Source organism: Poecilia reticulata, chromosome 14 (genome assembly GCF_904066995.2).
Source record: "Poecilia reticulata chromosome 14, P_reticulata-male-v2, whole genome shotgun sequence".
NCBI lineage: Eukaryota > Metazoa > Chordata > Actinopteri > Cyprinodontiformes > Poeciliidae > Poecilia > Poecilia reticulata.
In genome coordinates this window covers 14,906,339-14,927,569 of record NC_088843.1, presented here as the reverse complement: position 1 = coordinate 14,927,569, position 21,231 = coordinate 14,906,339, and the positions used below count along the sequence as shown (strand labels likewise).

Genomic DNA, 21,231 nt, shown 5'->3' with positions numbered 1-21,231 from the left:
GCTTATAGGTGAGAGGAAAAACAGATGGGCGCCGACCAAAGCCAAATTGATTTAAATGAATGGGCTGATTTACTTTAAAAGGATTAGCTGCTCGCTAGCTGCGTGAGCAGTCAGGACGTCTGCATGGGAATGGTAAAAAACACAACACGCATAGATAACACATCCACAGAGAGATGAGTCCAATGATGTGTGGTGGTGGTGTGTCCATTTATTACACAACACAAAGCACCTACAATAATCCACTCCCTGCTGCGCCAGACAGTGGAAGATGTTTTTCTTTTTTTTTTCCTTCTTTTTTTCACAGTGAGTTTAATGTGAACATGTTTAGACAAGGACATCAAACTGTTTACCTAACAAAACAAAAAAAAAATGCCTACACACAGAAATTTACAGCCGGTATCACACACAAAATTAAAGCAGTGTCAACAAACGACAGTAAATTGAGTAAAAAATAGAATTTAATCATTTAAATACTCTTTCAAAATACAAACATTGATTTGAATTTTCTAAATAAGATAACATTAACTTGTTTTTCTTTTTTATGTATTTAATAATTAGAACTGGCAATGTTAAATGTACACGATGGCTATACAAGGAAATGTGTGAGGTTTGGTAATTTGTTGTATTGCTCATTTATATTCATGTGCACATTAGTAATAGAACCTATAAATGACGGTATAATTTGAACAGCGACACCACAAGCGATCAATCTGAAGCTCCCCCCCAAACCAACTGTACCGAAAACACACAGAGATAAACAGAACAACTCCATCTTTGCAGTAAAGAACTGCGTGGTAAAGAAATCAGAGATAAAATCAAAAATGAAACAAAAGAAACAGCTAATCTGGGTCACATTCTGCCAGATATCTGATGTTGCTAGTGTAATTTTGCAGCTGCACCAACTGTTCAAGCAGGATTACTGAGTCGGATGCGTCTTAAAAACCAAAAATTAAACAAACTCAGGCTCAGAGAATTGGTCTAAATCCAATACGCAAGTTGATCGTTTTCTCCACAGTTAGTTGGCCATGTGGCTGATGCTGCCTCCTGAGGTAGCCTTCTGTAGCCTTACTAAGCCACTGCATTTATAGTGCCATTTGAAATTGATCCCTAAACTAACAACCCCTGCCCCCACCCGCCCCAAATAAAATTAAATAAAAAACATTGATTACAGCCCGCATGAAAAGCTCAACTTCAAACCCACAACAGAGTCACAATGTAAGTACCCTTATATCCTAAGAGGGAAACTATATGAAAACTAAGTTTTAAGTTTTTACAAACATCAGCACACAGTAAGCTGCACAAATATTGTAATGGGGGGAATTAGTATTACATCTGCTGGCTTTCTTTTTGTTAATTATTATTTAGCTTCCACTACAAATTGCATGTTTGTTTATTTAAATGGAACTGTACATAGCTAAAAGAGTATTGACCGTTTTGGTCTCTAGTTACAGGGATCTGGTTATCTTTCTTTTTTTTTTCTTTAAAACATCAGATTTCTTTTTTTGCTTACCTAAATGATCATTTACACTGTGACTATACAAATAATTCTAATAAAGAGTAGGACCTTCGACACGTTAACCAGACAAGGTTTCAACATCTGAAAGAAAGATGTTGCATAAGCTGAACGTCTTGTAGCCCTGAGCACCGATCCAGGGCGCGGGTTCAAGTTCACCATGTGCATCCGCAGGAAGAGGAGGGAGAGGAGGAGGACGACGAAGGATCTCAAACCGAAACCGTTCCGAGATCTTTTATGCAACGTTCGTAGTCACTGCAGAAAAAAAAAAAAAATGCAGCGAAATCTCACCGCGCACATTAGCAGTCACGTAGGTTAGTGTTACATATCACAGCCCAAGTATGAAAGAAGTGTTTTTCCTTTATTTCTTTTTTTTTTTTTTCTTTAGACACACAGCTGCAGAGGTCAAAGTGTGGTTGTAGTGGAGGATGAAGGTGAGAGGGTACGATGGAGGGCGTTATATAAAAAACAAGCAAAATGAGGCGGATCCATTGCTGATCCAGCCGCTATTGCTGCCACCAAAACTTTAATGTCAAAAAATAAAAAATAAAATGAAATAAATAAAGTTGTGTTCTTCCCTGATCTCATTTGTTTTCCGCTGCACGCGACCACAGACGCGCATGCTGCTGGAAGCCAGGTTTTTGCTGCTAGGACAGAATTTTATGGATATGCGCGATCCTCCGACGTACCGCCAAACGTTTAGAATCCATCCGGAACTTCTCAGTGGCTTAATGTTAAATAACCCTCTTATTTAAAAAAAAAAAAAAGTTGTAGTCTTTCCTGTTTTCCACACATACATCCGGTATTCCTAGAATACAAGAGAGTAGAATTAAAAAAATAACAACAATAATAAGCACTTGGGGTCCAAAGTATGCAGAACAACTGATACAAATACCAACAAGCATCTTGTTTTTGTATTTTGAAAGTCATGGATGATATTGCTTTTAAGATATTGCAAGTAGGGGGTGCTGCGGTGGCGCAGGGGTGGAGCACAACCCACGTCAGGAGGCCTCAGTCCTAGACGCGGCCCATTCCTGCGCGTCTTCCCCCTCTCTCAATACCCACTTTCCTGTCTGACCGCTCTCAAATAAAGGCCACCAGAGCCAATAAAATCTTAAAAAAAAAAAAAAAAGAGAGAAATATTGCAAGTAACTCCTATGGGTTTGCCTACAGCTCCTGCTCCCCTCACCCCCTCCTCAATGGACCCTCAAGCCTTACACTAGATGTCTCAATATGGCTTTTATGTGCAGATGTAGCATAATGTTCAAAAGTTCAAAAGCTACACAGATTGCAGTCTGTCGTGTACCTAAAAGTGAAGTGGTGGTCGTTCGTAGCTTGATGCCATAAAAAAACAAAAAGCATTCCATGATGTAGTTCAAATATTACGCTGTCACACTTGCAGTTTTTTTTTTTGTTTGTTTGTTTTTTTTTAAACTGGAGCTTGGCAGGTACCGCGTGGTGTAAAAAGCAAAATCCCTCTAAAAAAAATGTGAATACAGTTTATTTTCTTATACTTTCCTTGCTTAAAATGAGACGCATAAATCCCTCAATAGTTCTCTAATAAAAACTTTCCTTTTTGTTCTTTTTTCTTTTTAAAAAAAAAAAAGCCACTTGTCCAGTCTTGTAGACCAGCTCTGTTGTTGGTTGTTTTTCTCTTTCTCCTCCTTCCTTTTTTGCACTCCACACTCTAAGGAGAGTCCATCATGGCTTCCAGCATCTCCAGAAATAGTTTGTGCATGGGAACACCGCCACGGGTCTTGATGCTGTAGAAGGTGGTGAGCGCGCGGCCGGCAGTCTGTCGGAGGAGCGGCAATGTTAAAAGGAGGCGTCCCGCCCGCTGGGGGTCGTCCGGGCGCCGCTGACACTCCAGCTCCAGCAGGGCCTGGTGGAGGAGGTCCCGGAGCTTCTGCACGGCCTCCATGTCCTCGATGTAAACAGAGTCTGACAGAAACAACCAAGATTAGTTTAGCTTTTCGTTCCAGCTGAATCGTTTTGTGTCGAATGAAACGTCGCTGAGTCTTTACATCTGCATTTTTAAGCAGCAGCTCCGACTACAGACTTTCCTGCAACTTCTCCCACCGTTGCTACATTGTCCTTGGATGTCCCCCCTCCCCCCCTTCTCTCTAAAGTATAAATAGAATTGAATGTGTGCTGCGTAATTCATTCAGCCGGTGTTGCCAGAGCACACCTGCAGCTACTAGGAAGCTCTCTCCCTGTTGGCTGCATAATCATTCTGTAAAACTCAGCAAATGGTGAAGAACACGACCGTTTTGAATTTGGTTTTCTTTCTAGACGATTACCTTCAACTGACACTTGTTTTCTAGGTACAATGCAAACAATTTGTTGCAGAAGAAACTGCATCAGTGTGGATGAGAAATGACAATCCCTTCTAATAGTTTATCTTTGGTTAACCCTCAGCTGGAGCATAAAAGGACATCGCTGAATCAGCCATTTTTGAAACACCGATAACAGCCACCTGTTTTATTGCTCTACATTAGTTCACTTTAATAAAACACCTAATGCACTTTTATAGTTTATTATGTACATGTTAGCCATTCCGTCAATCTGTGAGAAGATTTAAAAGTAAATGAGCAGAGGTGTTAATCAACAGATCGTGAGGCTGAATGAGGTCAGTGCATAAAAATTCAAGTGGAAGTACCCGAGTTTGTGAGAGCGATGGCTTTTAGCATGACGAACTCCTCTCGGTCCACATTCAGCGCACGGAAACGGCGTGCGAGCTGGCTGATGGCCGCGTTCAGCTCCGTCAGTCCGGCAACGCGCGACATTTCCTCATCGAGGACAAAGTCCTCGGCGAAGACCACCTCGTCCTCGCAGCCGATGGAGCGGTACGCTACGCCCAGAACCAGCACCTCCAGCCACACCGACTGCAGCACGGACATCTGGTCTGCTAGAGACAGAGACAGGAAGCCTGCAGGAGACACAAAGAGACAAGGTTTGTATGAGAAGAACCTGGTAGGTTCATACATTATTGGTGCAGAGAGCTGCTCATCCGACATGACAAACAAATAACATCTTAACTAATGACTGCCTGATTGGTTTAGCTCAAACCGTTCTATTGCAGCAAAAAAAGAAAAAGAAAAAAGAAGAAGCAGCGTATAACAGAGTTTAACTGTAACTTAAAAACCCATATGAGGTGTGAATACTTTTGGAAATCACTATGAATTATTGGTGTTGCTTAACTGGAGGGAAAAGAAGAGAAAAACAATAAAAGTAAGTGCATATGTAAAGTTTATCATAGACGACCTAGGAACATCCTACTGGGTCAAATGTACCATATGAATCTCTGAGTGATTAAAAAGATTCTTATTGAGAAGTAACTTTTTCAATAAGAAAACAAAAAGCAGGAAATCAAAGATTTGTACTCAATGATGCCTCCAGAATCTCATTTCATCCATGTTTCAGAGATAATAACACAAAATGCACACAGCAGATGCTGCTGTGAACGATGAAGTAATGCCCTCTTGGCAGAGTTGTGCTGAAATAGCTTTCTGAAGGTAGCACAACAAGTTCAGTTGGTGGAAGAAAAGAAACATCTGTATTTGTAAATCCACACTTGCAGGTAATAAAAATAACCATGTAATCCTTTTAAATGACAAGGAAGTGTTTCAGCGCGAGCGCTGCGGCAGAGGAGCCGCGGTTCCTGCTCAAAGGTGAGCCACAGTCATAGCACCATAAACGCCTCCTTTAATGGATACTGAAGCCACATGACCCAATCGCCTCACAACACCTTGTTACTATACGGCGGGAGCAGATCTTCTTATTCTCCTGCATTGCTACTGTGCTTATAGATGCCTTTAGCGCCACTTCTTTTCTCCGTCGCCGTCTCTTACCAGGAATGTGTTTGGCCCAGCCGATGATCACAACCAGCTCGCGGTCGGCGAGGTCACAGAGGGTGGTGAGGGTCCGCTGGGCCGTGTCAGGCTGCAGAGGGTCCGGCATGGCAAATAACTTTTCGGGCTCTGCCACTAGAAGGTGGGACACGATGATGTTGGAGGAACCTGCATGAAGACACAAAGCAAACGGTTAATTAGCCTGTTAGACCTCGTAAGCTGCAGAAATATTACTAATTTATACCCAGACCTGTTCCTCTAATAGTGCAGCAGCTAGATTTGTCTAACAGCAAAAGCTTAAAGGTTCGTCAAATTTTAATGAAGCTCCTATGAACTAGTACAATGAGGCTTTGTTAGCAGTAGGGGGCGCCACTTTTAGTCCAAATGAATGTAATCAATTCACAAACACAAAGGGAAGTAAAAGGAAAATACTTTTGCAATTCCACTGCAAATGCTCTACTAACATGTGCCTTTGTGTGTGGCTTCTATTTTTTAAACAATTTAGTTTTTAAACATTTTGCATTTTTTTAGAAGCAATTGCAGGCAAGTAAGACAAAAAGGTGAAGACTGAGATGAATTATCTGAGCAAATTGTAGATCCCCTTAAATATGTTTCTTATAATAGTCTATTGGATTATGGCTAGCTTAATGTGTCATATAAACACTACTTTATGGCATTAATGAAATATGCCATTTACATTACACATAGTGGTTATACATGTATGAAGTGTTTACATAAATATCACAAGTTAAAAACTTTATCTCAGACTGAGCTCATTAGTATTTGTTTAAAAAAAAAGTATCAGGTCCAAATGAAAAAGTTTTGTTCTTATTTGCACAAATAAATTGGTTTTAACTCAAGAGGTGGAAAAAAAACCCAATAAAAAAAAATAGATGGAGGATAGATTTAACCTTTTTCGCTCTCTTTCGTCAGAGATAGAGGGGCGCTCTGATATGTTGCGTTCTCCACCTCCGGGCGTCTTTTGTACTTCTGCCGTCCACCTCTGACTCTGTCAAGACGAACTCCTAAAAACAGAAAGAAATACTTAAAATAGCTCAGAGCGAAGCCAATCAATCAGCAATTAACGTACGGCGGAAACCCCAAAAAGCCGAAAACAAGTCAGCATGCCGCGTCAAACACTTACCCTCTTTCAGCATGCCTACTTTGAGGCACTTGGTAAAGCGGCACGCCTGGCAGGCTTTCCTTCGCCTTTTGGTGATTTCGCATTCATTTGATGCAGGGCAGCTGTATTCAATGTTACCTTAACAAGAGAAAACAGAAGTTTAAAGTTAAATAGATGTCATCTTCATCAATGATCCTTTATTTAGATCAGTATCAGCTACTAAACGTGATCATCATTCTCTCATTAAGGCATAATAAACGCATTTAAAGGCGACTGTGACACATTACATGGTTGGTGTGTTATGCCAACACGAAATTATTCACCACAACACACACATGTACACACACCTTGAATGGTTCTCTTGAAGAAGGCCTTGCAGGCCTCGCATGACGCCACGCCGTAATGATAACCCGAAGCCACGTCCCCGCACACCAGACACAGCCTCTTGGGCAGCGTGCTCAGGGCGTACTTGCAGCGCCCCGCTCCGTTTCCGGTGGACCCCTCCTCCGCCCCATCGCCGGGCTCATCTTTAAAATGGCAGCGCAGGGCCGGCGTGTAGAGCGGCGGCGAGTAGCGCTTGGCGCCGTCTCCTCTGGTGCCCCCGCCGCCGCTCTGAGACGAGTCCGAGGAGACCCCGCCGGGGCTGGTCCGGCCTCCGCCGCCTCCCTCCGGGCTGCTCGGCTCCGCCTTTATGTAGACCTCAGAGCGCCGCTCCCGGGAAGACATGATGCCTGACGGAGCAAAAACAGAGAAAGGTCAAAGTAAATACAGGCGCAGAGAACGGACCGCACATTAAACTACATTAAAGAGCGCTAAAGCTGAGTGGACTGAAGTAGGAGGTTTCACTTTTACCAGAAACCATTTTCAGCTATTTAAATACCTAACAGATGAGCTCCAGGTGAAGACGCAATTTAAACAACCAACCATCCATCGCTTGCTGTGGTTTAAAATCCTTGTTGCCAGAGAAACCAAGTTCTAGGCCTGTCACGATAAACTGTCCCAGAAATGATTGCAATAAACGATAACACTGTTGTTTTGAGACCGTTTTCCAATAATATATAGAGCAACTTTGTCCTTTCAAAGACTGAGAAGCTTTACTTTTGTAAAGAACACTTCACACTAGAACTGGAAGATATTTAGTAGCCAAAAGAAACAAACACAAACAAAATCATAAAGTAAAAATGGAAATAAAAACATAATTACAACTGAAATCATAAATAAAATGGTTTATGTCTCTGTAAACAAAATCTCCATTAAATAAAAAAGTTATCAAAATAAAAATAATCAAACTCATTTTAATTTAACAGACTTACTGGGGCCTGTAATTTCCCTAGCCTAAATCCAGTAAACCAAACCTGCCCCTCCCCGACATGTTTCTACTTTAAGTCAGCTGACTGTAAGAAATATAAATAAATAAAGATGCTACATTTTTCCTAACTTCCAGAAAGAAAGCCAGCTGCTGAAAAACACAGATGGGTGTCACAGAGTGAATGTAAAAAGAGTGCTCTTATTAAAGGTCGCGCTGCAAATGCTAACGGAGGTTAGCTAAAAGCAGCTGAGATCTAATATCAAGTTTAGCAGGTTTAAACTTATCTCAAGATAAGAAATGTTTAGGTAACCTTACATGAATTACATTATTTTGTTAATACATGGTCATACATATTCACTCAATAACCTGAAGTACATTTTTTCTTTTTCACTAATGTACCGCTGCTATGTTCTTGCACTGTGATGTATAGTAAATAAATTAATATATAAAATATATTATTTTGTTAAATAAAGGCTCATGTCATTCACTTTTTCTTTTTCTTTCTTTTATTTTTGTGTACATACTGTGAAGCCAGTAGGGTTGGGAAATATGTTTTAAGAAAAAAAAATATCTCTGAATTTTTAACACCAAATTCAATTGCTGATTTTAAAAAACACTTTCCCTCCTGTTCCATAAAAATAACGGAACAAATGACAGAAAATATATGTGTGTTCTTATCAAAAAGATGGTAGATCCTGGCTCTGAACCATGGGAATCTAAGGAGTGAATTAGTGGGAATAAAAATGCAGATTCTTTTCTCCAAGACTCTCAAACTGAACTGTACCTAAATGTGTTTTTTTTTATCTTAAGAATTATAATCAAAGCCATTTAACATTTTGAAATGTTCTTCTAGAGCACCATCTTATAACATGAGAATGTTGACACTGAAAAGCTCAATTATTAATACGACTGTTAAATACAGTGGTTTTTTTGTTTTTTTTTACTTCTAACGTAAAAGCAACGCCATATCCAAAATTGAATAAACCACAGCGCACACACACACACACACACACACACACACACACACACACACACACACACACACACACACACACACACACACACACACACACACACACACACACAAAATCCATGTTCTCCTTGCTGAGAAAGCTAAATAAACTGGCTGAAAACTTAATCTCAGCTACAGACCTCAGTCGATTACAGCCAACCTCAACTCCATGTAGTCGAGCGTTTACATCAGCCGGGTTTAAGGTTTGAACTCGAATCACAGAAGCGGAGTGAGTTGACTGTAAACACCGTCATGTTAAAGAACAGGACAGCAGAAAAAATAAAAAACTCTCGACACAAACTGTGGTGCTCAACCTGCCTAAATCTAACATGACACCTTCTTGGTGCTCTTTCTTCCTTGCTTATTATTTTTACCTGCCAATCAAAATGAAGCGTTTAACACTTTTGAAATGAAACTCTAGAGTCCTCAGATGATCCCCGCGGTGTGAAGTGTGTCGGCGGTGTGTCTCTAGTCGTTAAAACGGCCAAGGTGACAGAATGAAGGTCACTGTGCTCATAAACACTGGCCACTCCTCCTTCAGATCCAGTGATATGACTTATGTTGGAGTAATGCGGTAAGGGTACTGCAGTAACCTGCGAGTGGGACCAGGGCTGTGTGCAAACCCCAAATTTAAAACAGGAAATTAAGAGGAAAGACAACGAAGCGCACCTCTAAGTATCCAAAAAGTCAAATGCTTTACAGACTTGTTTCATTTTTAACCAATTTATTCAAAATGGTGACCAAATGTGTGCTATGGAGGATCTAAGATGGCGTATAAAATCCAGATATTTCTGCCAAATGGAAACCCAACGTGAACTTGTGCTTTTAAAATGTAACTTAGTCCTGAAGTCTTTTGCAAATAAGCCTAAAAGAAGTCCACTCTCTCTGAAATAGACATTTTAAATATATATAAGAAAACAAAAACACAAGCCAGGTTAAACACACACGCACTAATTCATCGGATTAAAATCTGCACCTCTTCTGCCTCGAGGTTTCAGATCATCGCCGATGACGCCCGGCGGCGCTCTTGTTCCCAACGCATGAGTTGAGCACGACGGCATCTATGCAGCCTAAATCACTTCAATCCAGTTACGACTAGAATGTGACTTCTGAGCCTGGCCTGCGTGTTTACAGTGGCGGTCAACTTCAGCAACCATTTTTCTCTCTCTCTCCCCTCCTCAAACATCAGTTATGTCCAGATAAGCACATTTCAGCCGCCGAATTTATGAAGAGTTGCAAATCTCCAAACTCATTTAGCTGAACTCCATGTTTCAGAACATGAAGAGAGAAAAACACAACAGTTTGGGTAGAAAACCGCAATGATAAAATCTAAAACTAAAATAATGGATTCATAGATAAGTCTAGTTTGTAATCGCATTGCATTAAGCCCTTTACTCTGTTATCATGTTTAAACTGCCCCAACTGCTTGCAAAAGACGTCCATTACGCACCGGCATCTACTGACAACATTTAGAGCCTGATATGACTCACATCTCTCCATGCATTTATTTAGCGTGACCCCGGTGTTCTGCACTCCTTTGCACAAACACGGCCCTGATAACACGCTGCTGTTTCTAATCTGCTGAATACTTTTTTCCTTTATTCCCCAGGCATAATCTGTTGTCGCAAAGGTGATCAGAGCTGTTCAATATCAGACGTGTAAACTTGAAAACTTGCTTAAGGGAGGAAAAATTAGAGAAGCTTCCAGTGACACAAAGATATTAGGAAAACTGAATCAATCTCTAGGCAAAATTTTATGAATACTTGGACTGAATGATATAACAGAGGATTTCAGTTGGTGCTAAAACGTTCATCTCAAAGCAACCATGCTTTGATAAAGTGGATATTACAAACACACAGGTGCTGGCACACGTTTCTTGGAGTTTGCCCTCTCAGGTTATGAGAGGACTGTTTGGCAAGCAGTAAGGGGGTCACAGCAAACCCAGCCTGTTTAAAGTTTAGCTTAGTTGGACTGAGTTATGCAGCATAGTGAATCCCTTAACGCCTGCATACCTTGTGCAAAATAAATCTAGATGATCAGCACTGAGATTAAGTAAATCAATTCATCAACCATCTGCACTGCTGGCCACCTCGACATATGCTTTGGCAGAAAACGTTGAAGAAAATGAAATGCATGCAGGCCATTATAGCTACATTAACTAAAACACAATTAAACTCGTCAAGTTAAACACGGATATAAATGTCTTATTAACTTCACCCAACACAGAAAACGTGTGTTGCGGTGATGTAAACCCCTGCCACCACTTTAGGTGTAGCGTTAGCATTAGCTAGCGTCAACATTAGGATGACAGCTGTAGGTTAGCTAACCTTAGCTAACTAAGCTGGCTAGCTGGTGTTAATCCTGACTGGCCGGCTTCCTTCTCTCCCACTGCGCTTTATTTTTGTCACTCCGCCCGGGACAAGTCGGCGTCTTACCGTACAGCCGCGACCACTACAGTGCTAAAAGGTTAGCTCTGTCCACGGTGTGGTCTCATGGCACAGGTTGGACAGGAGAATCTGAGAGCAGACTGCCAAGCCTCAGCTAGCTTGTGTCGGCTGCGTGTTCACATGGGCCGGGCCACATCGGCTTTCTGTAACAGCTGCTGTGATCAGGATGGATCTGCTGGGGCTGAACATATTAGATCCAGGAGCAGCACTGGGAGCCGACAAGAAACCGGTTTCACGTTGGAAGTTGATGTCTTTTTAAAGCAGCTAGACTCACATAAAAAAACAGAGACTTGGAGTTAACTCTAGTTAAGACTCTCTTCTGATGTTGGGACTGAAACAAAAGTTATGATATTGCAGAAATATTCTAGTTCCAGTTGTAACTTTATTAATTCAAGGGATGAAATAAACAGGGTTCTGCCTTTATCTGCAGTTACATATCATTTAGTCTTTCTTTATTCCCATGTATTAAAATGTTCCTATACGATTAAATGAAGTTACTGTAAAAAATAAATCACACTCCTTTATGTGACTGGTGTCCCAAGTATTACAAATGAGAATGTTTCTCAACAGCAATATTTGTGTTTGTGGGGGTCATAAATGATGTGCCATGCAGTTACAGTTATAAAGTTGCCTAAAAAAGTTATAAATAGTTCTTATCATCATTTTTATTATTATTATTATTAACACAATAGCACCACAACAAAATATTGTGATAAAGTCCATTTTGCCCACCTCTACTGACAAAAATTTATATTCATTCACAAATATTCAGATTTTTTTCTCTACTTTTTAGCATTTTACTGTGTTCTCTATTTCAGCTGACTGTAGTTTTGATTTCACATGACGGATTACGATCCCTGGTCGAACCGAAATAACAAGGATGGAGTAATTATCTGGAGTAATACCACCTTATCAACTTCTTTTAAAAAAAAAAAACATTAAACATCCCAAAAGCTGAGATGACTTGAGTCATTGTTTGTTATAACCGTATAAAGGAAGAGCTTGTCTTCATATCCAAAAAAAAGTCAGACACAAAATTAACAAAACGACTAAGAGATCAAATACAGAAAAGACTAAATGTCCGGTTTTCCCATTGAATACTAGTTTATTTCTCTTTTTCATGAATTATAATAGTCTAAAACCCATTACACAATTTAACTTAGTTGAAGATTGTTTTCTTAAGATTTATATTAAATCCTAGTTCCACCAAATTTTGATCCCTTAGTTATGAAATTATAAGAGATTGTGATTATTGAGCTAAACAAAATGATTCTGAACGGCCTCCTGCTGACAGATATGAATTATTAAAGTACCATAACCGTTTTTCTGTACAGCAGACTACTATTACATGATCTGAAAATATTTTAAATCTGAGGCTGTTGAAGCAGGAAAAAAAAAAAAAGAAAAAGATTCCTTCATTTTGTACCTGGGTGAAATGACCACGATTCAACCGTATTATTACGCAAACATTACTTGTAAACAACTTTTTCAAACAGATATTTCATTGTGTTGTTTTTCCTTTTTGATTTGCTACTTAGACTAATAACCGTCTCTCTCTCTCTCTCTCTCTCTCTCTCTCTCTCTCTCTCTCTCTCTCTCTCTCTCTCTCTCTCTCTCTCTCTCTCTCTCTCTCTCTCTCTCTCTCTCTCTCTCAAGCTGATCATCACTTGACTTGTTTTTTTAATCGACAGGGTAATCAAAGACCGCTCCATACAGTTTACATCATAAACTTTGAAGCAAAAGCCTAAAAGATAGATCTACGTTGTGGCTTTAAAGAGAGTGGAAGTGCTTGACAGTGATGCAATATTCCACAGATTATTCAACCTGCATGCTGCTTAAATTGTTTGTTTTTTTTTTTTACTTGAAATTCAAACCTAACTTCTTCTACTCTTCATACTTTGCTCATTTCTCTTCCGTCTTCAGCCTGAGTGACTACTTTTTGAAAAAGACGCCAACAATGTCAGCCGAAGGTCCATCGCAGGATCGAGGAGCGGTGACTCACCCGGACATCTATAATCCTTACTGAAGCATAGTTTTGTGGACAAATATCTCATCAACATAAAAGGTAATGTGGGGGCAGCTTACCTGTTTTGTGAACTGGAGCTTGAAACCTATATATTGCTCACTCCTGGTTGGCAGATCGCTGGCTTGTTCTTGCTGCAGGCCTGTAGTTATCAGGACATCTGCAAAGTAAGCAAAGAGCTTTGAGTTTCACACAAAGCAAGAAGATAGCTACTTTTTTTTAAAAACATTAAATTCACTTTTTTTTCACAACTCACAAAAGGCTTACCAATTACACGTGTGTGATATACACCAAGTTAACATTGATCACTGAAAGTTTCTAGTCACAAAATATGCCAAGATTTTAAAATGCTACCCTAGTTTTAAAACTGCTTAAGTTGGATTTGTTGGAGTTTTTGAGGTGTAAATCGACCATTTACATCAGTATAATGTCACTCCTCCCAAACTTGTTGTGCACACTGCTGGTCAGCTGGCTGAAAAAAGCCCAACAAAACTTGTCAGAAAGAGAAATTTGACTATTTGGAAATATTTTCAGTGAAATCATCGTTGCTTTTTGGCATCCAATAAAATCAGCTGCACCATGTTGGTGCATGTTTGCTAGAATAACATTATTAAAAAAACATGATATCATTATTCAAAACTGTCGTTCCGCAATAATTTTCTTATCTTAGTCCATACCTTCTATTAATAGTCTTGGTTTTTCAATCCACAAACTCGCGTGTACTAGCAACAAAACAACTTTCTTTTCAAATATAAATACACCCAGTGTGTCTATGCAGAAATCTTCACTCTACCCTCCCCCTTGAATGCTGCATGACACACTCCAAAGGTCACAGTCACAGGAATGCTTGAAGGACAGACAGAGTAAAGCCAACACCTTGTCCCTCAATCATCTGAAGTCGTGCAGGCAAAAGTTTGGTTGCAACTCTCGGTAAATCTTTATCGAAATTTAGTTTAGATGGGGCGAATTTTTGCCTGAGAGAGAGAGAGAGAAAAAAAAAAAGAGAGAATCCATTCTTGTTCATTTTAAAAAGTAAAATGGTCACTTTCATAAAACAAGTAGGGCAAAATAGATTTAGTTTTTCACCCTGAACTAAATCAAATAGTGCTTTCGTTGATATAAGACACTTGCAAAGTGTTACATAGTGTTTTTGTTAAGTTATAGACAGGGGGGGCGGAGGGGGGGTGTCCCTGTCAGTGCATCATACAGACTGCACATTAAACTCAGTTTGAGGCTTTCAAATGCGGCGCTCTGTGGAGTCGGAGCGGCTCCCCAGTGGTGACCTTGCCTACTGATCTTGGACCGGTGAAAGGTTAATTGCCAAAGTGGATTATGCCTTCAGATCACTGATCCCAATCTTGGTCCAGCAGGCACGGTGACTTACATAGTTCCATGCATTGCAATCGAGATGAATAACTCGATACATACACAGGGTAAGTATATACAGTTCTGGAAACCGCTGGGTGTTATGAATATTCACGATTTGTGTCATTAGTGAAGAGCTGCAGTGGAAACAGAAGGACAGAAATAACCACTGCACAAACCCAAGCCCAATCTCTGCATTCTTCGCTTGCTGTATGTGTGTGTGCTCAATCATACGATCATTTCGCACATTCGTGAAGTGTTTGATGGGAGCTAGTAGGGGGGGGATTAACCATTAGACAGACTGACGGGACAAACGCGTGAATTAGCATAGAGGTGATCACATGAGAGGCTTCTAAGACAGACAGGAAGCGCGTGCCGCAAATTATTACACAATTTGTACAACTACTTATTCAGCGAGTTGTGCCCCTTAGCCCAATAACACGGTCAGGCGAACTTAGAGCTCTGCCAGGCGAGTCGTGCATGCACGTCAGGCAATCACTGAGGCATGCCCAGAAAAAAAAAAACAACAAAAAAAAAAACACATCAATAATGCCTCAAACCCACAGCGCTGGAAGTGTACATGGTATACTTACTGGTAGATGGAGAAGCATCGCGTTGATCCTATTCAGTCTCAAATCAAGTCTTTAACGCTGGAAAGTCGGCTGGACTGCTCTGATGGCGCCCGGACTTCTTTTTTCACATCACGTCGCCTTTAAGCCGTTTCTCCGCGTAATATGGCGATAACCAACAACAACTCCACCCGGCGACCAAAAAGCTCTACCCGGCTGTTCGCTCCTGGACACTGGCGCTATCAATTCCCGTTTAGGCTTCTACAACCAGGCTGAGCTTTAATATTAACGTCAAGACATGGAGGGGAAACAGAGAACTTCCGGTAAGAATTAACAACAATAAAACAATTGTATTTTTTCTAGCAACGTCTCTCAGAGCAGTTGACGCCTTTAGGCTGCGAGTAACGTTAGAAAATGTTTAGCTCTACGTCAGTATATCAGAATGTTTCCAAAAAACTTAAAACTGTCTGTATCGGACTAAATAAAGCAGAAAATGTTGTTTTATTTCTCGAGCTCAGCTGCCGAACTTCCGCTTCTCCTCGCGCTAGCTTGACGAGCTGATGACGCAGCCTCTGTCTCGTGCTCCTCTCTCCTCCCTCTGCCTCAGTTTGCGTCCGCTGTTTCTCCGTTACGTCCGTCAACACCCCCACCACCGTCATCATCGGCGTTAAAATAAGGGTCTGCAACCCCAAAATAAAATAAATTCAATCAGTTCAGCTTTCACCGTGACGTTGCCCCGGTAACTAATTCGGAGTCTGTACTGCCCACTTACCAGTACTGTAGTGTCACCTCATAAAACTCTCACTCCAGTTAGGATTACGGATTTACATATATTTTTTTATCTTTTGGCAGATTACGTGCATTTATGTTTTGTTTATATAACTACTTGCAGATGTTTTCTTGGGTTGTTTTGAGTTAAAATAATAGAGTGTTGCAGAGAGACTGAGCTGCACCTCTTGCGGGACACCACTATGGAAAATGTTGTCATGCTGCTGGTCATATGGCACTGACCGGGCTCAGTCCACTGTAGCCCTGATTGGATAGAGTTCAGGGAAGAATAGTTCACAAGTTCACTGAAATTGGGTTAAGCTGGGGGGAAATACTGTAAAACACAATAGGGCTGCTCTTTTGCACTGTGATTTAGTTTTTTCTGTTCAAACTTCGTAGACATCCGCATCTCAGTGCAGCTGGACTCCAGGCTGACTGAAGAAGAGTGAAGTTCCCAAGAGAGGGCGTTTAACCTTCAACGGTGACTCACGTTCTTAAATTACGGCAGGAAATAAATATAATATTGTTCAAACTGGGAGTTGGGTACGTGTATACCCCTCCACTCTGGACGCTCCACCATTATCTGCTTCTAAATATAGCCCGGTCCCTGTCCGCCTGTGTGGTCGGAACCGACGCGGTCACGCTCGCTTTGCTCCCCCCTCGCCCCCCTTCTCTCTCTCGCGCGCGTGGCGTTGGAGCTGTTGGATCTTCCATGTGGTCACATGCGCGTGGCGGGCCGGGCTCGCGACTCACTAGAGGGAAAAAACTCCCGGTGCTTGTCAGCGCGACCTTGAACAAGGTCACTCACTCGGCGCTGCAGACGCTGCAACTCTGCGGGGCTGCATCACAGCCTTCTGCTGCAGAGTCGGCATTATCCCGGACGAGAAAGCCGTCACGCTGAAGAATTCACGCCGCATCCAGTGGCGGGGGGGCGGGGGGGGAAACACGCGTGTTTTAAGCAGGTTTTGTTTTTATGAGTTACTACTTCGTGAAATGTTCTAACAAGTCAGTGCGGCTTGTATCCTATGGTGGAGAATGACTTTATGGTCTGGGCGTAAGGAGCGCTTGATGGATGCCAGCTGGGGTCCCAAGGGTGCTCCTTAGTGCGGGTCATGACCTCAGACAGGTGTAGGCTCATATGGTTTATAAATACCAAGGAGCCATTGTGCCTGTAGTGCACAAGCATGTAAGGCGCAGTATCAGTGAGTCACAGATTACACAAAACAGTGTTCACTTTTACACCAAACAACCTCAAATCATTACACTATAAAAAAAATGTGGAGGGTATTAAATATAAGCTAATAGACATAAATTTTGATAACGCACAGTCTAAATGTGTAATGCTCAAAAATGGTGAAATTTGACCTGAAGTCAATTTGCCCTTCCATTCATATCCCATTTGTACCTTCATGTTGCCATTCAACGTGGTTCATCATGTATGTTTACAGCTTTGATAATTTCATATCTTGCTTTTTTAGACGTCATCTGTCTATATGACTCCAAAAGTCCATATCTACCATCAGATCTGAGGTCATAATGTGTCTTGTTTCATTAGACGTTTAGCCCAAACAACAATCAAAAATGTGTGTCATGCATATGCTTCCCATATCACATGGTATGAATGATTATAGCGAAAAATGAAGAGCAATAAATGATAATAATGATATTTCAAATTGTTCATTTAAATTAGCTTTCAAATTTAAAGTTATGTATTTCTGTCGTAAAGTACTGTGCTAAATGTGAAGATTTACGAAGGCAGAAAGGAACCACGTGTTCACTAGACAAGTAGGAAATGTCCAGATGTACAATTTTTCATACAAATTGCAGAGTAAATTTCTTCAGCCTACAAGTATTTTAATAAAAAATGTTTCCTTATATTTCTTTTGCCTTCTTCCCACTGATTGAAGTTCCCCTATGACACATGACGGATTATGACTTCCTGTTGAAACTAAAGTAAGCTTAGGCACATTCCAGTTGGAGGCTGTTATTACTTATTAGAGTCACAAAACCACAACTGTTTACAGAAAACTAAACCTCACTAAGTCTGCAGTCATCGAAGCTGGTTTTAAAAAAATTATATATGGTTGGTGCAAAATGTCCCTGTTGTCGCCTGAAAATGTTTTGGTTGTTTTGTACCCAGGTTTTTAGGGTGTTAACAAGTCAATAAAATTAAGAACCCGTCACAAAACTTGTTTTCGAGCAAGTTTCTGTGTTAGGGAGAAAATTTAAGTTTACATCCAGCTAAAACTCAAATATACTAAAACCTAAGATTACCGTTGTGACTGAGAAGCAAATTTTAGCTGTAAATATTGACAGTTCACCGTATATTTGAAATGTTTAGCAGTACTTTAGTAAAATTGTATGCCTTCATCAAAAGCCATCGCTGATGTTTGCCTTTGATGAGCCAAATGATCTCAGTAATTAAGTTGGTTTAAGAAATTGGTTGGTTTAACTTTTAAACTCACATGATGTCTTCGCAGAAGTATTGGTTCAAATCTACCAAAATAAAATGTACACACATTTTTAAACTAGTCTCACTGATTAGATTTGAACAGTTTGTTTGATCAGCTCACCAGCTAAAGAAAGCTGGTCTTGACTGATGGCCAGAAATGAGAAGCCAGAGCAAACCTAGGTCACCAAGAAGGTAGTGCAAGATAAACATGCTTTTTTTTAAGTAAATGTAACTTACTGTATTCAGATTGTATAGGTTAAGTTGTAATAATTACCCATAAGGTCAAGGTTCACCATTGTTTTTCTGAACCAGTATCAGAGAACATGTACTCAAGTCAAGGGAGTGCTGCGTTGGCAAAATAGCTAACTTTTTTTGTGACACAGATGTCTCGTTGATTCTGTATCTAGATTAGTATTGTATCATTACTAAATAAAAAAAAAAGGAGTCCTGACAATGGGAACCCCGGATTTATCTTATTCTGTCAAAAAGGCTGCGGTTTCTGTCTTGTATTGTGCGCAGCACTGTAGAGACACCATATTTGGATCTAAATTGGGTACGGATTTTCCCATTGAATTCAGGTCAGGAGTGTGCCTCGGCACTTCAGACGCTGCCCACCATTCGTCCTCTAGTGGCAGCAGATGGAGGCTGCGGTGGATGACGTTATAGCAGCTGAGAGTGTGTCCTCCAGTAAAAGGTCACCCACTGCCTTTGTACATCATCTCTGCTTCCTGAATTCCTTGGTTGCAGTCCCCAAACGTTTCCTTTTCTTTTAGCAACGTCCTTCAGAGCGGTCTCAGGTTTCCAAGGGACACGTTGTTATTTGGTTCTTTGCCTTTGTGTTTTTATTTGGCAAACCTGAGACTGGATGGAAAGATAGGATAATTAAAAATAGCCTCATGCCGTGTAATTAAGATTGATGCAAATCCACAATCAGGAGGTAGATTAAAATTTCACTCCAGCGCCACAAAGGTGTTAAATGTGTTGCTGCATCTTGCCTGCCATCTGCTGGTTGCTTTAACATTAAAGTCAGCAGTTTTTGTCTTTAGCAAGCAATTGTGTAAAACGGTTTTTATAAGCATCTAGCTGTTTTCCTAATTGAAAATAACTACTAGATAAGAGATCTGCAGCCGCAGCAGCATTCCCCCCCTCCGGTGCCGGTTTCAGACCGACTAAAGCTAGAGTTTCCAGCAGAGTATCACTTACGGGGATCACCTGAAAAGCATCAATGCAGGTTAAAACGGCCAAGCCGACGACTGCAGGGGTATCACACTGTACCTCCACCAGATAGAATGTCCTCTTTTGAAATTTGGCACCATATTCCTGACCTGAAATGTTAAAAAGTTGTGCAGTGTTTAAAATATTCAAACCCATTTCAGAAACCGTAGAGATCATGATGCAGTCTGACCAACCCTATTAAAATTGACAGAAAATATATTTTAATTTGAAGAAACATGACATGCCATTATCTGTTTTCTACTGGATCCTCCTCCCTTTTTAATTTTATACTTTTAATATATTTTAGTTCATTTTATTATGTATGGCATTTGGTCCTGTATTATGCTTTAAAATGCTTTTAAAAGGCTGGACTGGATTGGAAGCTGGACAAACTCCAGCATAATTTTATGGGAATTTATTATAGACAAGGACAAGGTACCATATATTTTTATAAAGTGGAAGTCATGTAATATATGATTGCTGAAATTACAGCTGCAAGGTTTTAAGGCTGTGTCTGTAACAACTTTGCACTTCGAGACACAGAATATCTACCTGTTGCTAAATAACTCGGCCATGAACTTCAGTTTGTTTGCAATAGTGCTAATGCTAAAGTCAAACTTGCTAATGTGAATTCTGAACGTTTTCCTTAACCAGAGATAAAAGGTGTTCAGTGGGAACGACTGACTCAAGATTAAGAAACTTAATTTGCTAACGAGACCGACTTTAGGAAAGCTTCTGTAAACAGTCATTTCAGGTCTCACTGGAAGTTAAGTAGGATTTAATAGTATAACTCGGTTATTAATTTTGGTTGGCTTGAGTACATCAAATTGCATGTATCACATTTGAGAGTAATTATGGACTCAGATTTTTAAATTTAATAAACAGATCCGCTCTGCTTGTCAAAAAAGGAATTTTTCTTCAAGTTCTGACACTCAGTTTTGTTGAGGCATGTCTTGGAGAAAACAATAGGCGCCTTAATCTCAACATGACTCGACAACTGCAACCAACTTTATGCTGGTGTCAGTCAACAATCTTTGTCACATCTTTGGCTTGTTTAAAAATCATCCTGACTGTCTTTTAATTTGTACCCAGACTAGAGCACATCTCATTTGCTTTCAGTTGCCACAAAAACTAGGTAGAACCTTAGTGGAGATGAGGGTTTTCCTGTTGTGCTCTCTCAAACTTTGGATTGTGTTGCCTTTTAAATATTCAACAGACATTTTTTCCTCCTTTTTTTTTAAGTCTCCTTTAAAGCCATTGCTTTTCAGCAGCATTTGGCCTGGTGTGAGTCGACATGCTCTTTGTAGTCGTAATCAGATTTATTGGCCAAGATGTGCACAGACAACGATTTGCACCTCGATATTAATGCGCTCACAGGGTCCAGTCAGAAGACCAGTCCAGGGACCACTGGAGATAAGTACCAGTAAGTATAAACAATGAACAGATGACAAAAAATGTAAAGGTATATCAATTCTTATGCAAGGCTCTGTTCTTTTGGAAAAAATTGCCATTGTTTTTTTTTTATCAAGCAGCATGTATGAGGTTTTTGGTGGAAGTCTGAGAAATGGTATTTAACAACAACAA

General features: G+C 40.5%; 1 protein-coding gene across 4 annotated transcripts; it reads right to left on the bottom strand.

The window, feature by feature from the left end:
• Positions 1-188: 188 nt before the first annotated feature.
• On the bottom strand, positions 189-15,860 carry esrra (estrogen-related receptor alpha). 4 transcript variants are annotated; one of them, XR_535423.3, is made up of 9 exons: positions 15,237-15,860; positions 13,341-13,438; positions 6,835-7,218; positions 6,509-6,625; positions 6,276-6,389; positions 5,365-5,532; positions 4,173-4,442; positions 2,820-3,454; positions 189-2,321 (listed from the first exon to the last, which is right to left on the bottom strand). XR_535423.3 is itself a non-coding variant. In XM_008428380.3 (8 exons), the coding sequence occupies exons 3-8, from the start codon at positions 7,211-7,213 to the stop codon at positions 3,201-3,203; spliced, it is 1,302 nt and encodes a 433-aa protein (XP_008426602.1). In that variant the 5' UTR covers positions 7,214-7,218; positions 13,341-13,438; positions 15,237-15,860; the 3' UTR covers positions 189-3,200. The 4 variants fall into 4 exon arrangements, 3 of the variants coding, with proteins under 3 accessions (XP_008426602.1, XP_008426604.1, XP_008426603.1); XM_008428380.3 differs by having other exon boundaries at positions 189-3,454; XM_008428382.3 differs by lacking the exons at positions 13,341-13,438; positions 15,237-15,860 and adding an exon at positions 11,244-11,473 and having other exon boundaries at positions 189-3,454.
• Positions 15,861-21,231: the final 5,371 nt, after the last annotated feature.

Excerpts from the sequence above, each read along its gene's own strand:
- esrra (XM_008428380.3), bottom strand. The coding sequence starts at position 7,213 with ATGTCTTCCCGGGAGCGGCGCTCTGAGGTCTACATAAAGGCGGAGCCG. Across the intron at positions 6,626-6,834 it reads CTTCAAGAGAACCATTCAAG|GTAACATTGAATACAGCTGC; the intron begins GTGTGTGTACAT and ends TCTCTTGTTAAG. Across the intron at positions 4,443-5,364 it reads CTGGGCCAAACACATTCCTG|GCTTCCTGTCTCTGTCTCTA; the intron begins GTAAGAGACGGC and ends TGTCTCCTGCAG.